At 38.1% G+C, this 21,500-nt stretch overlaps 2 protein-coding genes and 1 long non-coding RNA gene across 3 annotated transcripts; 2 read left to right on the top strand and 1 right to left on the bottom strand.

Annotated features, from left to right (window-relative positions):
- Positions 1 to 4,030: 4,030 nt before the first annotated feature.
- On the top strand, positions 4,031 to 5,467 carry LOC125679625 (uncharacterized). The gene is made up of 3 exons (XM_048918998.2): positions 4,031 to 4,166; positions 4,371 to 4,719; positions 4,876 to 5,467. The coding sequence occupies exons 1-3, from the start codon at positions 4,097 to 4,099 to the stop codon at positions 5,303 to 5,305; spliced, it is 849 nt and encodes a 282-aa protein (XP_048774955.1). The 5' UTR covers positions 4,031 to 4,096; the 3' UTR covers positions 5,306 to 5,467.
- A 450-nt stretch (positions 5,468 to 5,917) lies between these two features.
- LOC125660857 (uncharacterized) lies at positions 5,918 to 7,242 on the bottom strand. Its single transcript, XR_008800729.1, has 3 exons — positions 6,871 to 7,242; positions 6,657 to 6,761; positions 5,918 to 5,999 (listed from the first exon to the last, which is right to left on the bottom strand). It is a non-coding gene; the product is annotated as an uncharacterized LOC125660857 (long non-coding RNA).
- Positions 7,243 to 14,498: 7,256 nt separating this feature from the next.
- Positions 14,499 to 17,671, top strand: LOC125679626 (uncharacterized). The gene is made up of 3 exons (XM_048918999.2): positions 14,499 to 14,648; positions 16,339 to 16,687; positions 17,129 to 17,671. Exons 1-3 carry the CDS (start codon positions 14,579 to 14,581, stop codon positions 17,556 to 17,558), a joined length of 849 nt encoding a protein of 282 aa, XP_048774956.2. The 5' UTR covers positions 14,499 to 14,578; the 3' UTR covers positions 17,559 to 17,671.
- Positions 17,672 to 21,500: the final 3,829 nt, after the last annotated feature.

The following is a 21,500-nucleotide window of genomic DNA, read 5'->3' on the forward strand; positions in this document are numbered from 1 at the left end:
GTATGTGATACCAACACCGGCTAGAACACTTTAGTATGTGATACCAACACCGGTTAGAACACTTTAGTATGTGATACCAACACCGGCTAGAACACTTTAGTATGTGATACCAACACCGGCTAGGACACTTTAGTATGTGCAGATACCAACACCGGCTAGGACACTTTAGTATGTGCAGATACCAACACCGGCTAGGACACTTTAGTATGTGAAGATACCAACACTGGCTAGGACACTTTAGTATGTGCAGATACTAACACCGGCTAGAACACTTTAGTATGTGCAGATACTAACACCGGCTAGAACACTTTAGTATGTGCAGATACTAACACCGGCTAGAACACTTTAGTATGTGCAGATACCAACACCGGCTAGGACACTTTAGTATGTGATACCAACACCGGCTAGGACACTTTAGTATGTGATACCAACACCGGCTAGGACACTTTAGTATGTGATACCAACACCGGCTAGGACACTTTAGTATGTGATACCAACACCGGCTAGGACACTTTAGTATGTGATACCAACACCGGTTAGGACACTTTAGTATGTGCAGATACTAACACCGGCTAGGACACTTTAGTATGTGCAGATACCAACACCGGCTAGGACACTTTAGTATGTGCAGATTTATAGTTTTATCGTTATACTTCATTTTGCGAAGAGAGAAAAATAGAGAATTTTCATCCCTGAATCTGTCAGTGTGTATGACAAAATCTTGTTTATGATGATTCTAAAGTATTAGTTGTGGTTAATCATTTCTCCAGATATCGTATAGCAGTTTTTTTCCCCGCGGGGTGATAAATATAGCTTATTTTAGCGCTTTGATAGCTTTCCGCCAAAATTTCACTCGCCAAATATGCACCTAATTGCGACTTCAGTAATTGCAAGGAAATACCTCTTCCTTCTCCGCTAGAATTTATTCCGCTAAAATTATCTGCATACCTTTGAGTCATACTAGAAAAATTATTGTACAACAGTTTCTAGTAGGCGTTGTTTTAAAACTTGATTTTATATCAGATTTACCATTTTAGAAAAGTTTGATTGTGTGGTCATTTAATAAAAATATAAATACTTATAGAATATCATTCATTTATAACAGTTTACTGTATAAGGTTGTTCCTAAAGACGGAAAGCTTTGTTAAAAAGCTATACTTGTTTCCTTCAATAATCTAGTTAAAACGCATGTTCATTTTTCATATAAAAGTATTAAGTGAATGCAAATTGTAAATTCCTTGTACCCAAACCCAATCAAGTATCTCAAGGTAGCAGACTTTGTTCCGAGGACAATGGTAATTCATTCTGTGTTACTCGACTTAAGTATATGTGTCACGTATAAAAGCATGCCAACCAAATAATTGCTGCACTTGCCAATCAAGAACCTTTTCGGGAATTCATTCTGCTGTTGAAGAAATACTGAAAAACAGGTGTATTCCCTTGCTGGGGATAAATGTGTCTATCCACCTATATCCACATATAAATGTGTCTATCCTCCTATATCCACATATAACAGATGTATTCCCTTGCTGAGGATAAATGTGTCTATCCTCCTATATCCGCATATAACAGGTGTATTCCCTTGCTGAGGATAAATGGGTCTATCCTTCTATATCCGCATATAACAGGTGTATTCCCTTGCTGAGGATAAATGTGTATATCCTCCTATATCCACATATAACAGGTGTATTCCCTTGCTGAGGATAAATGTGTCTATCCTCCTATATCCACATATAACAGATGTATTCCCTTGCTGAGGATAAATGTGTCTATCCTCCTATATCCACATATAACAGATGTATTCCCTTGCTGAGGATAAATGTGCCTATCTTCCTATATCCGCATATAACAGGTGTATTCCCTTGCTGGGGATAAATATGTCTATCCTCCTATATCCACATATAGCAGATATATTCCCTTACTGAGGATAAATGTGTCTATCCTCCTATATCCACATATAAATGTGTCTATCCTCCTATATCCACATATAGCAGGTGTATTCCCTTGCTGGGGATAAATGTGTCTATCCTCCTATATCCACATATATTAGGGCATTGTAGTGTGTGAAAAATAATTTATTCCATTCCTTTAGTAAAATAGAACGAATATGGATGAGCTTTTTGAAAGATTAAAACTAATTCCGATGCAATTGGGTTTTTTTTATACGCGCGTCATTAGACGGGACGTATTATGCGTCTGTCCGGCTGGCTGGTCGTCCGTCCGTCCCGGGTCATGTTTTCCGGACTTTTTTCCGTAACGGATGCATGTACAACTTTGAAATTTGGTCACAATATTTCCTCAAGAACTGTAAAAATGAGTTTGCATTTCAGCTGGATTGGTCCATCCTTGACCTACTTTTTTGGAAAAAATAGGTCAAAGGGTTTTCCAAGCTTTTTTCATTACGGATACAGATATTGCCCTAATATTTAGTCAAATGCTTCCTCTCAGAGGAATACAAGTTCAGTTTGCATTTCAGCAGGATTGGTCCATCCTTGACCTACTTTTGGACTACAAATAGGTCAGACAGTTTTCTGAGCTTTTTTCATTACGGATACAGATATTGCCCTGATATTTAGTCAAAGGCTTCCTCTCGGAGGAAGACAAGTGCAGTTGACATTTCAGCTGGATTGGCGCACTACGACCTACAGTACTTTAGGGGTAAAAGTAGGTCAAACAGTTTTCCAGATTTTTTTTTGGTGTATGGTCACAGGTATTGCTCTGAAATTTAGTCTCAACCTCCCTTTCAGAGAAATACATAATCAGTTCACATTTCAACTTAATTGGTTCACCATGGCCTACTTTAGGGCTAAAAGTAGATCAAATGGTTTCCTGGACTTTTTATCATCATAAATAGATATTGCACCAACATTTTGTCACAACCTCAATCTCAGTGAAAATTTAATAAATAATCAGTTCACATGTCAGATGGATTGGTGCACCATGACCCACTTTAAGGCTTTTCTATTCAGAATGTGTGTTGTATCAATCCAGAGTGCACAATATGCTTCCAGGTTGAATTTCACTGTCCTACGGGCGTATACCGTTTGCGGTACTCCTGTTTCTCTTGCTACGTTGAATGATCTTTTTCGATATGGATTGTACATTAATTTTACTATTTTGTAACAGGAATACCATAAAATGAATCCTGGATATTTCTTATCGAATTATAGTGTATCTAATTGAAAGTAATGTGATATATGTCAGACAATATTGTAAAGAAACTTTCAAACGTAGGCTTTTCAGTTCATCCTATAGGCGTATCATCAATCAGGTAACCTTTTTATTGGAAAAGTAGTTAACTACTTAAAGCAGAAAAAACATCGTCTCTATGGCAAGATCTTTGAATACGAATTTTCTTATCTCATACCAAATTGATTTGGTATGAGAGAAATACATAATTTCATATGTATCATGGTTTTTATAATAGAACATATTTTTATCTTTCAGTTGACATGTCAAGAACAATAACTCTTACTTACAGATTGATATTCTTTATGACAAGGCGCTGTTTCATTATGATTTGTTTTACATACCCCTCCCATCGTAATTCATTAATATGCAGAGTTGATAATCTTGTGGATCCGGGTTAGAATAGGTCCTCAGTACACCTTGCTTGTCGTATGAGGCAACTAAATGGGGCAGTCCTTTGGTTGAGATCGCCAAATCCGAGGTCCCGTGTTGCAGCAAGTGTGGCACGATAAATATTCCCTGCTCAAAGGCCGAAAGCGCCGAGCATAGGTGTACATTTTGCAGCGGTTGAGTTAAAGATTCTCGAGCTGGACGTTAAACAATATACAACCAACCAACCTCAATGATTCAGAGCCTTTTTTCTATTATATGTTAAATTCAACACTGATTTATAAAAACATTGCACCTGCTAGGGACATCCAGATTATATTGAGTAAAGATAATTTCCCTCGAATAAATGTAAATAAAAAAAACTCATTTACAAAGGTTTCAAATTTTTGGGAAACATAATTCACATATTGCAGTACACAGCAATAAGACAGACAGTGGCATGATAACCTTTGTCACCTTTGAATGACCTTTTACGAGTATACACTTTTATCACTTGAGATCTCCAGCGTTATTGAAAATGTACGGATTCTTGGCCTTTCCGTGGATACTTGTGATTTTTTGTGTAATGAATGGGATTTTGGGAGAAGGTAAATAAGACGTGTTCTTTGTTGAAGTCCTTTAATGCTTGCACATATCAATCTATAAACAGAAGTGAATATTACTTGAAATTATTGATATATGCTTTAATATGGAAAAAAAATCAAAACTTTACAAATCACGACTGTAAACATCTTGCCAAAATCTTGGTTCCTTTCCAAATAAAACGAGTAATTCAATTTCCCCCATTCTAGTTCCGAGATTTAGAGATGCGAAGCTTGTAAAACATATGGAGAATTCACGAGTTTCTGATGCTTCTGGGATAGCAGCAAGTCGGAAACACCGTGGCGTACTGTATACACACAACGACAGTCAGAAACGAGACCATAATGTTTATGCCATCAACGCCTCCAACGCAATTATCATTTCCACTCTGAGGTTATTTCCTGCCCAAAACCACGATTGGGAGGACATTGCTGTGGGTCCTTGTGGTGACACAACTTGTATTTATGTTGGAGACCACGGTACGATTTATCGAGTTGAAGAGCCTGATTTCATCTATTCCGATCAGATTCTACCCAATGTATTTGCCTTCCATTATCAGTGAGTGTGATTCAACTTTTGTAAGCTTATATATGTACTTGAATGAAGTTACCAAAAATTACAAGTCTTTTTTCCACCAAAGCCATGTACACAAGTATTTGAAAAAAGAGAAGGAAAAAAAAAAAAAACCCCATTTCCTCTCTATTTTTCTTACAGGTGGGATTACACCTCTGATACTTTGATGGTAGATAGGCATGGCAACGCGTACATTATATCAAGCCATCATGATCACGATAGAAAAATTGCTCGCATAACCAAAGACATGTGGGACAGTAATACAACAGTAGAGTTACCAACACACTTTCGCTTACCCCATTTATCTAATCTACAATCCCACGAACCCTCCGGGGGCGATATCTCACCAGATGGCTCTCAGATTTTGATTTCAACACATGAACACGTCTACTATTGGGAAGTCCAACACGATGATGTATTGACAACACTACAACACACACCCATTAGGCTTCCTACTCAAACCTCTGGGACGATTGAAGGGATTTGTTGGGACTCGGAGGGACACAATTACTACGAAATAGCTGAAAACCACCACGACACACCCCCACTGTATATTTTTAATCGTGTTTGAGGATGCTTAAATATGAAAAATTCGTAATGTAAATATTATCATTTTATTCAATCAGTGGATTGAATAGCCGTGACACACAATGTGGATAATATTGATTCTAATATACAGCAGACACAATTTCATGCTATCTAAACCTTTAGACATTAAATGTAACAATACGGACGTGATCTTTCAAATTGAATTCACGAATCCGATTAAGAAACTTGTGGTGATTCTCGTAAAGTTTCCCCTTGACATTTGTTCTCTCTCATTTGTATCCAATATATGTAAATGGATGGATCTGTGTAAACATATGAGTATTTGTAGAGTGTACACAGGCAAATGTGCCTCACGTGAATTTCACGTGAAATTCACATGAATTTCACGTGAAAATTTCTATGTGAAATTCACGTTAAAAGAGCATCAAATGTGAATTCACACGAAAAAAAATCACGTGAAATTCACATGAATTTCACGTGAAATTCACGTGAATTTCACGTGAAATCTTTAACATGAATTTCACATAAAATTCACGTGAATTTCACGTAAACTTTATAACGTTAAATCATACATGGATATTTTGATACCCTGAATCTCGGGTTCAGATGAACACAAAAAGGAGTACAAATCTGCTTTCAATCTGCTGATAATTTAATTGATTGAATTTATTTTTACATGGTTGTCTTCATTGTCTTTTCTTTCTTTCTTTTAATCTCTGAAAAAGAAATATTTATGTATTAAAAGGACTGTTCAATATACAAAAGGAGTCATCTTAAGCCTGGCTTATGTACACATACTGTACTATGAATGGAATTGCATGTAGATGTAGCAGAAACGAAGAAAAAAAAGTTGAAAAATTATCAATAATTTGTGTTTGAAAGAAACATAACCTTTTATATATCATCATACAGAATAGAATATAATTATTATACAAGATACAGAAGGAAGTCATGGAATATGTTTTCAAATTGTCATGTTCTAGTCCAGAGGCGATTTGAAAATGACTTTGCATTCCTCATTATCTAGATGAAATCTATATAAATGCATTGCTTAAAATGAAACGATTGACATTGATAGAGCTTTCAAGCTTACATTCTTCTCATTTAAAACTATTGTTAAAGGGGGGAGCAACCAATATATATACATTTTATTGGCATTACGATATATATAACAATCGATGGACATTGTTACACATCACCCCCCCCCACCCCCCTTCAACGTGCCTGATCTCGATGATGTCTCTATGAATGTAATAGAACGTTACTTAGCACCCCTAATCAATATATATATATGTAGATCGATTAAATTATAAAAATTATGTTCTGAATTACGATTACCATGTTCTCTGATGAATAAGGAAAGATTAACAAACCGTGTAGAGTTATGCGATTCTGCGACACGTCCCCGAAGTGACTTCCGTATTTTCGCTGTCGTGCCTATTCGTTGACGTACCCCGTCTAAAGTAATTCTCATCAGTCTGAAATAAACGGTTGCATTAGGAACGTTAGATCACATAAATGTAATAAGCCTAATGGCTTGAATTTACACTGAACATTTATATATTACAATGCTCAATCTCATCTTACCTGTAGAGTTTCTATGTACTTTCACATTCGCTGTCTTGCATACGTCAGACGCGTCAGACGGCTTACTCGAGTGTGACGTCACAGTCTTGTAACTATTACCGGAATCTGACTGTAGTGTAAAGCTTTATAGATATTTTTAAAAGTTATCTAAATATACATGGACAGTATTGTTAAGGATTGTTCATGTTTTTCGCTTTCTTCCGAGTGCTAGAAATCTGTGTTTTCCTTTTGATTGACGATCTACAAATTCGGGATGGTGAATACGGCTGATAGAAAATTTTCATTTGTACATGCGTGTATCAGCAATTTCCAATAAGTCTAACTTTATGCATACACCAGCTTCCAAGGTATCACACCGGTAATTATTCTCGATGTATCTAATAAGGGGGGGGGGGGTAATTAAAATTGATGCCAAACTACCGACAGCGGAAAACAATATCATGACATTTTTCCCACCTGCACAATAAGTACCCTCAAATCACATGTATGTAAACAGCCCAAGTGCACTCCGACAAGTAGCCTATTACTAACATCATAAAGCAGCGAGATAAAAACTTTAAATCATTTTCAGTAGTTTTACAAAACTGACAAAAACAACAATCTTTTGGAATGCATGGTTTTGAATATCCACCAGTTTCAATTTCTAAAGGGTGGGCAAATATTCTTAGCTATTTAAAACGTACTACTCTCACAAATGGAAATTTCAAATGGTCTTATTAGTTTTAATTCATAGCTCTTTCTGATTTTGCTGTAAAATAGTAATTTCCATGTGTAAAAAAATTCGTGGTTTTGAAGTTGCATATTCTAACTCTATCAATATAGTGATTCTTCAAGTAGTTGGAAAATGTGCTTTCATTAATATCTATGATGATGGGAGATTTAATTTATATTTTAATTCTTAAGAGAAAAAATGATGGGAAATGAGAGAAATCATGTGTGGAAAGTACATGTAATCATACTGCGTACAGAACTACAATGCAAGTTTATAATTTCGCAAATAAACGAGGACAGGGAGGCGTGAGATCTACTTTATTGGTCGTTTGCCTACATTTTATAAATGTACTCTAACTTTTGAATTGCCTAATCTCCATATCGTTTTATATTTTACCTTAATTTTATTTATTTTTTCGCTTGAATATATTAAAAAGTGTGAATATTTCACTTTAATCGCTTTTCTTGTGAAATTTTTAACGTGAATAGCTTTTCATGTGAAATTCGTGTGAAATTGTTCGTGTGAATTTCACATGAAGAAATTTCACGTGAAATTCGTGTGAATCTTTTCACGTGAAATTCACGTGAATCAACGTTCACATTATTTCCTTGCGAAAATCAAATCACATTTAAATTTTCGCAAGGAACTAATGTGAAAAGTGATATAATGCTTTTCACGTGAAATTCATGTGAATATTTTAACGTGAATTTCACGTGAAAAGTGATTCACGTGAAATTCATGTGGACATATTAACGTGAATTTCACGTGAATCACTTTTCACGTGAAATTCACATGAAATTTACGTGAATTTCACGTGAAAGGTTCATGTGAATTTCACGTGAACAGCATTTCACGTGAAATTCACGTGAGGCACATTTGCCTGTGTACATTCGTTGAGTGTACATTGTATATCCATTGGATGTCTGAACAGTAGACATGTGGTAGGTGTTGCTAGAGTGTACATTCGGTGAGTGTACATTGTATATCCATTGGATGTCTGAACAGTAGACATGTGGTAGGTGTTCCTAGAGTGTACATTCGGTGAGTGTTGCGACAGCTTATAGGTGTCTGTATATTTAGTGAGTGAATATACAATGTAGATTAGATGGCTGTCCATACCGTGTATTTTAGGTAATGTATTTACAGTACACATTTGTTGGCCGTCTGTGCAATGTACATTTGGTGGGTGAATATACAGGATACATTGGGTGGAATTCTGTCGCGGGTATGTTAAGGCAGGTCATGCTTCATTTATGCACGTATACTGCATAATTTTTAAAATCTGTCTTACACAGAGAGGGAGCTACTAACTCTTAAAACTAATTTGGTTGTTTACATGAGAACATTTTGTATCATAACAACATGACAAACATGCGCTTCCGTATGACGTCATTGCATGACTTATAAATAGATCATGGAGGTACTTTAATAGAAAATGTAAAAGTAGCACATTATCCCAAGATTTAAATATTGGTCTAACTGGCGATAATGACGGTAAAATACCCATAGTATATCAGAATTACTGATAGAACCCTACCACTTTCAATAAGAAATAATTATTGAACATTTAAACACGAAACCATCTAGCCCATGTTTTACATTTTACACTGATACTATGCAGTTTTCTTTAAAAGTTTTCTTAACAGACGATTCTATCAGTAATTGCCGTGTACATTAGTTTATGACCTTTCACACGGTGTATAAAAAGTCTCTAAAAGTATGCGGCCTAATGTGCTACTTTTGCAGTTTTATTTCAGTGTGTGACAGAGAAAAATCGGATCGACATGCTAAATGGAATGTTTTCTCCGTTAATTGTCAATGAATGATATCAACATACCTTCTTAATATCAATAAATTCTCAGCGTTTCACATATATATTCCATATATCCCATGTCATATATTTCAAATACTCCACATTTTGTCGATATTTGCATGGCACACATAAACAAATTCCTTGCATGTGTCAACGTCACTCGATGTATAGTCATGACGTCATCAGTTTACGTTCATTTAAGAAATGAAACTTATAATTCTTTGTTTGATGCATGTATCAAACGAAACATTGGACGGAAAAAGTTTTCCGTCCAATGTTTCGTTTGATACATGCATCAAACAAAGAATTATAAGTTTTATTTCTTATCATTTAATTATGTTTTTAAGATAGAAAAACAAATAGTTTCTCTCATCAAATAGCTTGAATTAACGTTTCTGAAATTGCGCGTAGGAATACATATAGGCTAGAATGAAAGCTGTGCGTTCAGGTCAGGAACAGTTACTGTGCAGATTTAAATGGATTATACGCCAAATTAAAGGTGCAATGGTTAAAAGTTGAATTAAATATAAAGGAAGATAACAAGTGGTGACTGGATTTATGCTGCATCGTGTTGGAGGAGACGTTGAACACTGGTTGTGTCGTTGGAACGGTGGAATGGAATTCGGCTCCATTTCAATATCGAGGAAAACGTTCAAAACGCACTCATTGACCGAACCCCATATAAAGCAGTTCAATTTCATTGATATTTACCAGATCAGAAGTCGCCACTTGCTCCGTCATGTTATCGATCTCGAATTCGGCTCCATTTCAATATCGAGGAAAACGTTCAAAACGCACTCGTTGACTGAGCCCCATATAACGCAGTTCAATTTCATTGATATTTACCAGATCAGAAGTCGCCACTTGCTCCGGCATGTTATCGATTTCGTAAAGCAGATGATTCATACCGGGAACTCGTGTAATCTGTCCACTTCTACCAGTAAGTGGTCTACGTCATCAAATTGACTATTCTGCCACGTCATCGCCTATGTATGTTGTTTCTTTAAATTAATTTGTATTTTATTCATATCTTTAGTTGTGCTAATTTTTGATAGCAATGAAAAACAAAAATCAAACAAATGCATTTCGTTATATACAATGCTTGTGTGGAAAATCCCGTTCTATAAATAGCGCTAAAATTAGAACGGGGAAGACGCATTCCAGAGAAAAATAGTCCCGCGTGCTTAGTGCAGATGAACTCCGAACGAAATTTTGACAGAGAAATCAAACGAATTTTTCAACCAATCAGCATCGTTTATAAGTCATCACTTTAAAAGTTATTAAATGATATCGATCAGACAAAAATTACACAACAGCAGTATAGCATTTCGTTGGATCTTAGTAGCTGCATGGTTTATTTTATGCATAAATTAAACTTAAATCAAAAATAAAATCGGAATTTAATATATACTTAGTGATATACTTATTTCAATTATGACGTCACATTGTTTCGCGGATTTTGTACAGTGTGCACTCAGTGGGTGTCTGAACAATGCACCTTCGGTGGATGTTTATATATAGTATACATCCGGTGGGTGTCTACACAATGTACAGTAGCCTGCTTCGATTAAAAAAACTGACCATAAGCAGAACAATCTCAGCTCTTGCGTATCGAATCAGGTGAGAGATATAAACACCATATGAAGGTCATAATGGAATATTGCTACATAAATATGGGAAGTTGACGATGGAAAAGCTTAAATCATCCCGTTTGTCATAAAGTTGAGTTGTTAGTTTGACGTTAATATCTACTTTCAATAAAATATCTAAGTATGAAGCAGAATGGACGACTCTGTGTTGTCGTTTATTTCGAGTTCACTAGTATATACCGAATCGACAAATGAATGAAAATTGTTATTGTTAATAGATAAAACGTCGTCAATGTATCTAATTGTCGAATTGAAGGCCACAGGAAGAGATTTTTTGTCTTCTCACGTACAAGTTTTTGAATAAATTCTGATTCATGGGAATATAAAAACAGGTCAGCTAAGAAAGGAGCACAATTCGTACTCATGAGGATTCCAACCGACTGTTGGAAGACCTGATCACCAAAGACCACGACGATATTGTCAATGAGGAACTCCTCAACTTCAGAGTACCTGTATGTGGAATCCGTGTGGCGTGTAACAAAATAATAATTTAGACGACTGATCAGTAGATATGAATATTTGCGTTTTCCATTTTTGTTGAAGAAACTGTCTATGATGTCAAAATGTCTAGTCTTCAATTTATCGTGAGTAATGATCGTATAAAGTGTTGAAAAGTCATACGTTTTGATGTTGTTATCTCCACTTCTGACATATCTAGTTTGTATTGCTTATAGGAGTTAAGAGATTGATCACTGTTCGTTATCTTCACCTTGTATATGTAGTCGCACTGTACGTTTCTCCTTCAGAGCTGTTAATATTTTCGTGAGGAGCAAAGATAGGGGCTTGTTAGAGCATTTACTGGATCCAACAATGCATCTTTGTTTATAGGGGTTTTTATGAAGTTTAGGAATCCAGTATAGGTACGGTAAGTCATATTCATCCAACCCATTGACTGGGATATTAAATGCATATTTCCTTCAATAATCAAGTTAAATGCATGTTCATTATTCATATAAAAAGCATTAAGTAAAAGCAATTAATTGCAACTATATCTTGAGGTATCGGACTTTGTTCCGAGGACAATAATCATTTATTGTGTGTTACTCGACTTAAGTGCATGTGTATAAAAAAATTGCTGTAGTTGCAAAATTGCTGTAGTTGCCAATCAGGATTTTTTCGGGAAAGATTTGTTGAATACTGAAGAACAGGTGTATTCCCTTGCTGAGGATAAATGTGTCTATCCTCCTATATCCACATGTAACAGGTGTATTCCCTTGCTGAGGATAAATGTGTCTATAATCCTATATCCGCATATAACGTGTATTCCCTTGCTGAGGATAAATGTGTCTATCCTCCTATATCCACAAATAACAGGTGTATTCCCTTGCTGGGGATAAATGTGTCTATCCCCCTATATCCACATATAACAGATGTATTCCCTTGCTGAGGATAAATGTGTCTATCCTCCTATATCCACATATAACAGATGTATTCCCTTGCTGGGGATAAATGTGTCTATCCTCCTATATCCATAAATAACAGGTGTATTCCCTTGCTGAGGATAAATGTGTCTATCCTCCTATATCCACATATAACAGGTGTATTCCCTTGCTGAGGATAAATGTGTCTATAATCCTATATCCGCATATAACGTGTATTCCCTTGCTGAGGATAAATGTGTCTATCCTCCTATATCCACAAATAACAGGTGTATTCCCTTGCTGGGGATAAATGTGTCTATCCCCTATATCCACATATAACAGATGTATTCCCTTGCTGAGGATAAATGTGTCTATCCTCCTATATCCACATATAACAGATGTATTCCCTTGCTGGGGATAAATGTGTCTATCCTCCTATATCCATAAATAACAGGTGTACTCCCTTGCTGAGGATAAATGTGTCTATCCTCCTATATCCACAAATAACAGGTGTATTCCCTTGCTGGGGATAAATGTGTCTTGCCTCCTACATCCACATATAAGGGCATTGTAGTGTGTGAAAAATAACTTATTCCATTTGTTTAGTAAAATAGAACGAATAAAGATGAGCTTTCCGTAAGACTAAAACCAAGTCCGGCACAATAGTCTTCTTCTGTAACTCTGAATTGATCCTTTCCGATATGAATTGTACATTTGCTATTTTGTAACAGCAATGTCATAAAAATGAATCCTGATTATTTCTTATTGAATTATACAGTGTATCTAATTGTAAGTAATGTTATGTCTGATAATATTGTAAAGAAACTTTCAAACGTAGGCTTTTCAGTTCATGATATAGAGTTACACATGTATCATCAATCAGGTAACCTTTTTATTGGAAAGGTACATGTAGTTAACTACTTAAAGCAGAAAAAAATCATCCCCTCTATGGCAATTTTAGATCTTTGAATACGAGTTTTCTCATCTGTATCAAGTTGTTACGAGAGAAATACACAATTTCATATGTATCATGGTTTTTATAATAGATCATAGTTTTTCTTTCAGTTGATTTGTCAAGAACGATAACTCTTACTTTCAGTATTGACAACCTTCATGGCAAAGCGCTGTTTCACTATGATTTGATTGTTATTTTACTTACATCTTCCATCGTAATTCATTGTTATGCAGAGTTGATAATCGTGTGGATCCGGGTTAGAATAGGTCCTCAGTACCATTTGCTTGTCGTATGAGGCAACTAAATGGGACAGTCCTTCCGATGAGACCACAAACACCAAGGTCCCGTGTCACAGCAGGTGTGGCACGATAAAGATTATCCCCTGCTCAAAGGCCTTAAGCGCCGATAATAGGTCTAAATTTTGCAGCCCTTCACCGGAAATGGGGAATTTTCCATATGGGTAAAAGATTCTCGAGCGGGACGTTAAACAATATACAACTAACCAACCTCAATGAAAAATTCATATTTTCGAAACCTGTTCTGTTTTCTATTATAAGTTACATTCAACATTGATTTATGAAAACAATGCAACTGCTTGAGACATCCAGATTATATTGAGAAATTTCCCTCGAATAAATGGAAGTAAGATAAGAACCTGGAACTTGTTTACAAAGGTTTTAGTGTAATCAGACGCTCGACTGTCTCCGTAAATCTCCAACGAGCAGAGAGTCTGGTAAAGACTCAGGATAAGATTTATAACGTGAGAACGAGGCTTACCAAAATATCGGTATTTAATTTATTTGGTTGATTCAACATTCCTCCAAAATAACGACTTCCAAAGAAATTTGTGATAGACTGAATTTGCTGTTTAAGATAATGAAAAATCAACTCATTAATATTAGATTCGAAATCGATCATTTCTGTCGAAGAGAATGAAATTGAAACTAAATTAATGATCCCTAACGGTAACACTTGTTATCGTGAGTCTTTACCAGACTCTCTGCTCGTCGGAGATTTCTGGAGACAGCCAAGCATCTGGTCGAACGACTACAAAGGTTTAAGATTTTCGGCAGACATATTCCACAAATTTCGTAATAATAAGAGAATAAGACAGACAGTGGCATGATAACCTTTGTCACAATTGCATGACCTTTTACGAGTATACACTTTTATCACTTGAGATCTCTAGGTTCATGGGTTGTCAAAACGTTATTGAAAATGTACAGATTCTTGTTCCTTGCGTGGATACTTGTGATATTTAGTGTAATTAATGGGATTTTGGGAGAAGGTAAATAAGATGTGTTCTTTGTTGGAATCCTTTACTGCTTGCACATACAGAAGTGAATATCACTGGTAATTGTTAGCTCTCCCCTCTTTCGGGGGGGGGGGGGGTTACATATTATTTTTTTGTACTTTCTGTCCGTCTGTCTGTCACAAAATCTTGTGAATGCTTCTCCTCCTATATGTTTTATCTGATAGATTTGAAACTTTGTACAATACTTCATTGCCATTTATAGATGTGCATATTGTCGAGACAAGAGGATCCAATTATTTTCCTAAAGGTTACAGTGGATCTAAGCGATGTGGAGGATGTAAAATAGTTTGGCAACACTTCTCCTATATGCATGTCGGATATATTTGAAATTTTGTACAATACTTCAATGCCATTTGCAGATGTGCATATTGTAGGGACAGGACGATCTGAGAGGTGGAGGGTGTAAAATAGTTTGTGAACACTTCTCCTATGTGGCTTATCGGAGTTCATAATGTCTATGTTCCTGCTCATGCTTTCTCCTCCATTATAGGGAGGAGGTTTCATTTGGAGCATTTCAAATTTGGGAAGCTGGGGAGACATTTTCTCTCTCATAAAAACAATCTCTAGTTCATATATGCTTTCACATGGAAACGCAGAATTTATTCAAAAACTTCTACGTGAGAAGAAAAAAATCTCTTGCTGTGGCCTTTAATTCGACATTTAGATATATCGACGACGTATTATTTATTAACAATAATAATTTTCATTCATATGTCGATTCGATATATCCCCGTGAACTCGAAATAAAAAACAGCAAAAACAGAGTCGTCCACTTCTGCTTCATACTTAAATATTTTATTAACAGGAAATATTAACGGCAAACTGACAACTCAACTTTACAGGGATGTGACTGAATTCCTCAGAAATCAGAGGAAAACTGGTCAAAAAGGGAGGAAATCACCTCACTCTACCTGGAAAAATATCATTTTCTGCAACTAGATCAAATCCAGCTAGTGTTTCATTTTTTCGAAAATAGAGCAAATCAGAGGTTTCCTCTGAAAAGAGGAAAAATCACACCCCTGACTTTATAACAAACGGGATGATTTAAGCTTCTCAATCGTCAATTTTCCATATTTATGTAGCAATATTCCATTATCACCTGCATATGGTGTTTATATCTCTCAACTGATTCGATACGCAAGAGCTTGTTCTGTTTATGGTCAGTTTTTTAATCCAAGTAGGCTACTGGCAAACAAGTTGGTGGTACAGAGGTTCCAACAGTCTTGTTTAAAGTCAGTATTTCGCAAATTTCATGGTCGTTATAACGATCTAGTTTGCCAATACAACCTAACATTGGGTCAATGCTGTCTGACGTCTTTCATACTGATTATTATGCCGTTCTTGGCACACTGATTTTGATTATGGATAACTCCGTTTACCTGATCAAGACAGAGGGCTCACGGCGGGTGTGACCGGTTGACAGGGGATGCTTACTCCTCCTAGGCACCTGATCCCACCTCTGGTATATCCAGGGGTCCGTGTTTGCCCAACTCTCTATTTTGTATTGCTTATAGCAGTTATGAGATTGATCATTATTCGTTATCTTCACCTTTCATGGAAAAAAATCAAAACTTTACAAATCATAACGACTGTTAACAACTTGCGAAATTTTTTTGGTTTCTTTCCAAACAAAACGAGTAATTCTATTTTTCCTCCATTTTAGGTCCGAGATTTAGAGATGCGAAGCTTGTGAAACATATGGAGAATTCACGAGTTTCTGATGCTTCTGGGATAGCAGCAAGTCGGAAACACCGTGGCGTACTGTATACACACAACGACAGTCAGAAACGAGACCATAATGTTTATGCCATCAACGCCTCCAACGCAGACATCATTTCCACTCTGAGGTTATTTCCTGCCCAAAACCACGACTGGGAGGACATTGCTGTTGGTCCTTGTGGTGACACAACTTGTATTTATGTTGGAGACCACGGTACGATTTATCGAGTTGAAGAGCCTGATTTCATCTATTCCGATCAGATTCTGCCCAATGTATCTGTTTTCCATTATCAGTGAGTGTGACGCTTATATATACATAAAAAGGCGAAAATAACGAACAGTAATCAATTTCATAACTCATACAAGCAATACAAAATAGAGTTGGGTAAACACAGACCCCTGGGCACACCAGAGATGGGATTGGGTGCCTAGGAGGAGTAAGCATCCCCTATCGACCGGTCACACCCGCCTTGAGCCCTACATCTTGATGAGGTAAATGGAGTCACCCGTAGTCAAACTGAGTGTGACATCTGATCCCACCTCTGGTGTGTCCAGGGGTTGGTGGTTGCCTAACTCTCTGTTTTGTTTTGCTTATACAAGTTATGGGATTGAACACTGTTCGTTATCTTCACCTTTTATGGTTGAATGAAGTTTAAAAACAACAACAGCAAAAGAGGCAGGTACGCAAGTATTTGAGAAAAGAAAACCCCATTTCCTCTCTATTTTTCTTACAGGTGGGATTACACCTCTGATACTTTGATGATAGATAGGCATGGCAACGCGTACATTATATCAAGCCATCATGATCACGATAGAAAAATTGCTCGCATAGCCAAAGACATGTGGGACAGTAATACAACAGTAGAGTTATCAACACACTTTCATTTACACCATTTATCTAACCTACATTCTCGTGATTCATCCGGGGGCGATATCTCACCAGATGGCTCTCAGATTTTGATTTCAACACATGAACACGTCTACTTTTGGGAAGTCCAACACGATGATGTATTGACAACACTACAACACACACCCATTAGGCTTCCTACTCAAACCTCTGGGACGATTGAAGGGATTTGTTGGGACTCGGAGGGACACAATTACTACGAAATAGCTGAAAACCACCACGACACACCCCCACTGTATATTTTCAATCGTGTTTGAAGATGCTTAAATTTGAAAATTTCGTAATGTAAATATTATCATTTTATTCAATCAGTGGATTGAATAGCTGTGACACACAATGTGACATTGATTCTAATACACAGAAGATACGATTTTATGTTATTCAAATTTTTTGACATTAATTAAATGTAACAATATGGACGTGATCTTTCAAATAGAAAAAAGCGTGAATCCGATGAACAAACTCGTGGTGATTTTTGGAGAGTTGGTAATACTCGTCTTAAAGACGGTTTGGAGGTTTTTCCTTTAAAATGTGTTCTTCCTTTTTTGTATCGAATACATGGATGCATTTGTGTATATATATATATATATATATATATGTGTGTGTGTGTGTGTGTGTGTGTGTGTGTGTGTGTGTGTGTGTGTGTGTGAGGGAGAGAAAGAGAGAGAGAGAGTCAGACCGACAGACCGACAGAGAGAGAAGGGTGCTCTTCTGTGGGTCTCTGTACAGTGTGTACATATGGTGGGTGTCTGTACAGTGTGTACACATGGTGGGTGTCTGTACAGTGTGTACATATGGTTGGTGTCTGTACAGTGTGTACATATGGTGGGTGTCTGTACAGTGTGTACACACGGTGGGTGTCTGTACAGTGTGTACATATGGTGGGTGTCTGTACAGTGTGTACACATGGTGGGTGTCTGTATAGTGTGTACATATGGTGGGTGTCTGTACAGTGTGTACACACGGTGGGTGTCTGTACCGTGTGTACATATGGTGGGTATCTGTACAGTGTGTACATATGGTGGGTTTCTATACAGTGTGTAGATATGGTGGGTGTCTGTACAGTGTGTACATACGGTGGGTGTCTGTACAGTGTACATACAATGGGTCCCTGTAGATGATGTACATGGTGGGTATCTCTATAGTGTGTAGTCTTTACAGTGTGTACACACGGTGGATGTCTGTACAGTGTGTACATACGGTGGGTGTCTGTACAGTGTGTACATGCGATGGTGTCTGTACAGTGTGTACACACGGTGGGTGTCTGTACAGTGTATACACACGGTGGGTGTCTGTACAGTGTGTACATACAGTGGGTGTCTGTACAGTGTATACACACGGTGGGTGTCTGTACAAGGTGTACACATGGTGGGTGTCTGTACAGTGTGTACATATGGTGGGTGTGTGTACACAAGGTGGGTCTCTGTACAGTGTGTACACATGGTGGGTCTCTGTACAGTGTGTACACACGGTGGTGTCTGTACAGTGTGTACATGCGATGGTGTCTGTACAGTGTGTACACACGGTGGGTGTCTGTACAGTGTGTACACACGGTGGGTGTCTGTACAGTGTGTACATACGGTGGGTGTCTATACAGTGTGTACACACGGTGGGTGTCTGTACAGTGTATACACACGGTGGGTGTCTGTACAGTGTGTACATACGGTGGGTGTCTGTACAGTGTATACACACGGTGGGTGTCTGTACAGTGTGTACACATGGTTGGTGTCTGTACAGTGTGTACATATGGTGGGTGTGTGTACACAAGGTGGGTGTCTGTACAGTGTGTACACACGGTGGGTGTCTGTACAGTGTGTACACGCGGTGGGTGTATGTACAGTGTGTACATGCGATGGTGTCTGTACAGTGTGTACATACGGTGGGTGTCTGTACAGTGTGTACACACGGTGGGTGTCTGTACAGTGTGTACATACGGTGGGTGTCTGTACAGTGTGTACACACGGTGGGTGTCTGTACAGTGAGTACACATGGTGGGTGTCTGTACAGTGTGTACACATGGTGGGTGTCTGTACAGTGTGTACACATGGTGGGTGTCTGTATAGTGTTTACACATGCTGGGTGTCTGTATAGTGTGTACACATGGTGGGTGTCTGTACAGTGTGTACACACGGTGGGTGTCTGTACAGTGTGTACACAAGGTGGGTCTTTGTACAGTGTGTACACATGGTGGGTCTCTGTACAATGTGTACACACGGTGGGTGTCTGTACAGTGTGTACATACAGTGGGTGTCTGTACAGTGTGTAGATGCGATAGTATCTGTACAGTGTGTACACATGGTGGGTGTCTGTACAGTGTGTACACATGGTGGGTGTCTGTACAGTGTGTACACACGGTGGGTGTCTGTACAGTGTGTACATACGGTGGGTGTCTGTACAGTGTACAAACAATGGGTCCCTGTAGATAATGTACATGGTGGGTATCTCTATAGTGTGTAGTCTTTACAGTGTGTACACACGGTGGGTGTCTGTACAGTGTGTACATACGGTGGGTGTCTGTACAGTGTGTACATGCGATGGTGTCTGTACAGTGTGTACACACGGTGGTTGTCTGTACAGTGTACATACAATGGGTCCCTGTAGATAATGTATATGGTGGGTATCTCTATAATGTGTAGTCTTTACAGTGTGTACACACGGTGAGTGTGTGTACAGTGTGTACATACGGTGAGTGTCTATACAGTGTGTACACACGGTGGGTGTCTGTACAGTGTGTACACACGGTGGTTGTCTGTACAGTGTGTACACATGGTGAGTGTCTGTACAGTGTGTACACCTGGTGGGTGTTTGTACAGTGTGTACACCTGGTGGGTGTCTGTACAGTGTGTACACCTGGTGGGTGTCTGTACAGTGTGTACACCTGGTGGGTGTCTGTACAGTGTGTACACACGGTGGGTGTCTGTACAGTGTGTACATGCGATGGTGTCTGTACAGTGTGTACACGCGATGGGTGTCTGAACAGTGTGTACACATGGTGGGTGTCTGTACAGTGTGTACACATGGTGGGTGTCTGTACAGTGTGTACACATGGTGGGTGTCTGTACAGTGTGTACACATGGTGGGTGTCTGTACAGTGTGTACACAAGGTGGGTGTCTGTTCATAATGTACATAAGGTGGGTGTCTGTACAGTGTGTACACATGGTGGGTCTCTGTACAGGGTGTACACATGGTGGGTCTCTGTACAGTGTGTACATACGGTGGGTGTCTGTACAGTGTGTACACACGGTGGGTGTCTGTACAGTGTGTACACACGGTGGGTGTCTGTACAGTGTATACATACGGCGGGTGTCTGTACAGTGTGTACATACAATGGGTCCCTGTACATGATGTACATACGTTGGGTGTCTGTACAGTGTGTACACATGGTGGGTGTCTGTACAGTGTGTACATACAAAGGGTCCCTGTACATGATGTACATACAGTGGGTATCTCTATAGTGTGTACATACGGTGGGTATCTGTACAGTGTGTACATACAATGGGTCCCTGTACATGATGTACATACGTTGGGTCTCTGTACAGTGTGTACACAAGGTGGGTCTCTGTACAGTGTATACATACGGTGGGTCCCTGTACATGATGTACATACAATGGGTGTCTGTACAGTGTGTACACAAGGTGGGTGTCTGTACAGTGTGTCCAGTCGTTTTACCGGTAACACAAAAAAAAACCCACAAAAAAAACTCTGACTCGCTGCATTTTTATTTTTCTTGGTTAAACTCGACCACTTATACGAGCACGTCTCAAATTATAAAAAGACGCCGAACATTTCAGTTTTCCTTGACGTCAACGGACACGACTTGTAATTCCTGGTGATTGTGCAAAGAAAGACAACTACAACAACCTTTTCGTCATTTTTTTTACCACCTCTATGAAATAAATTACCTTTGTTCTCTTAAATAGTACAAACTACGATTAAAAAACCAACACAAACACCATGAAATAAAGGAAATTTTTATTGTTCTCTCATTAGGCATTAATAAGCGATGCATTGCGAGTCAACCAGGTGTTAAGAATTTGTTGTCAATTACACTCTAGACCCGTACTCTATACACTTCTCGCTAAATTTAATTGATGCCCAACTTTAATGGGCCAACATTTAATCGACAAGCGTCTAGAAACAGTAGTATTTGACAAGAAACTAGAACAAACGTTTGACAACACAGCGATCTTTAGTCTTC

Source organism: Ostrea edulis, chromosome 2 (assembly GCF_947568905.1).
Source record: "Ostrea edulis chromosome 2, xbOstEdul1.1, whole genome shotgun sequence".
NCBI lineage: Eukaryota > Metazoa > Mollusca > Bivalvia > Ostreida > Ostreidae > Ostrea > Ostrea edulis.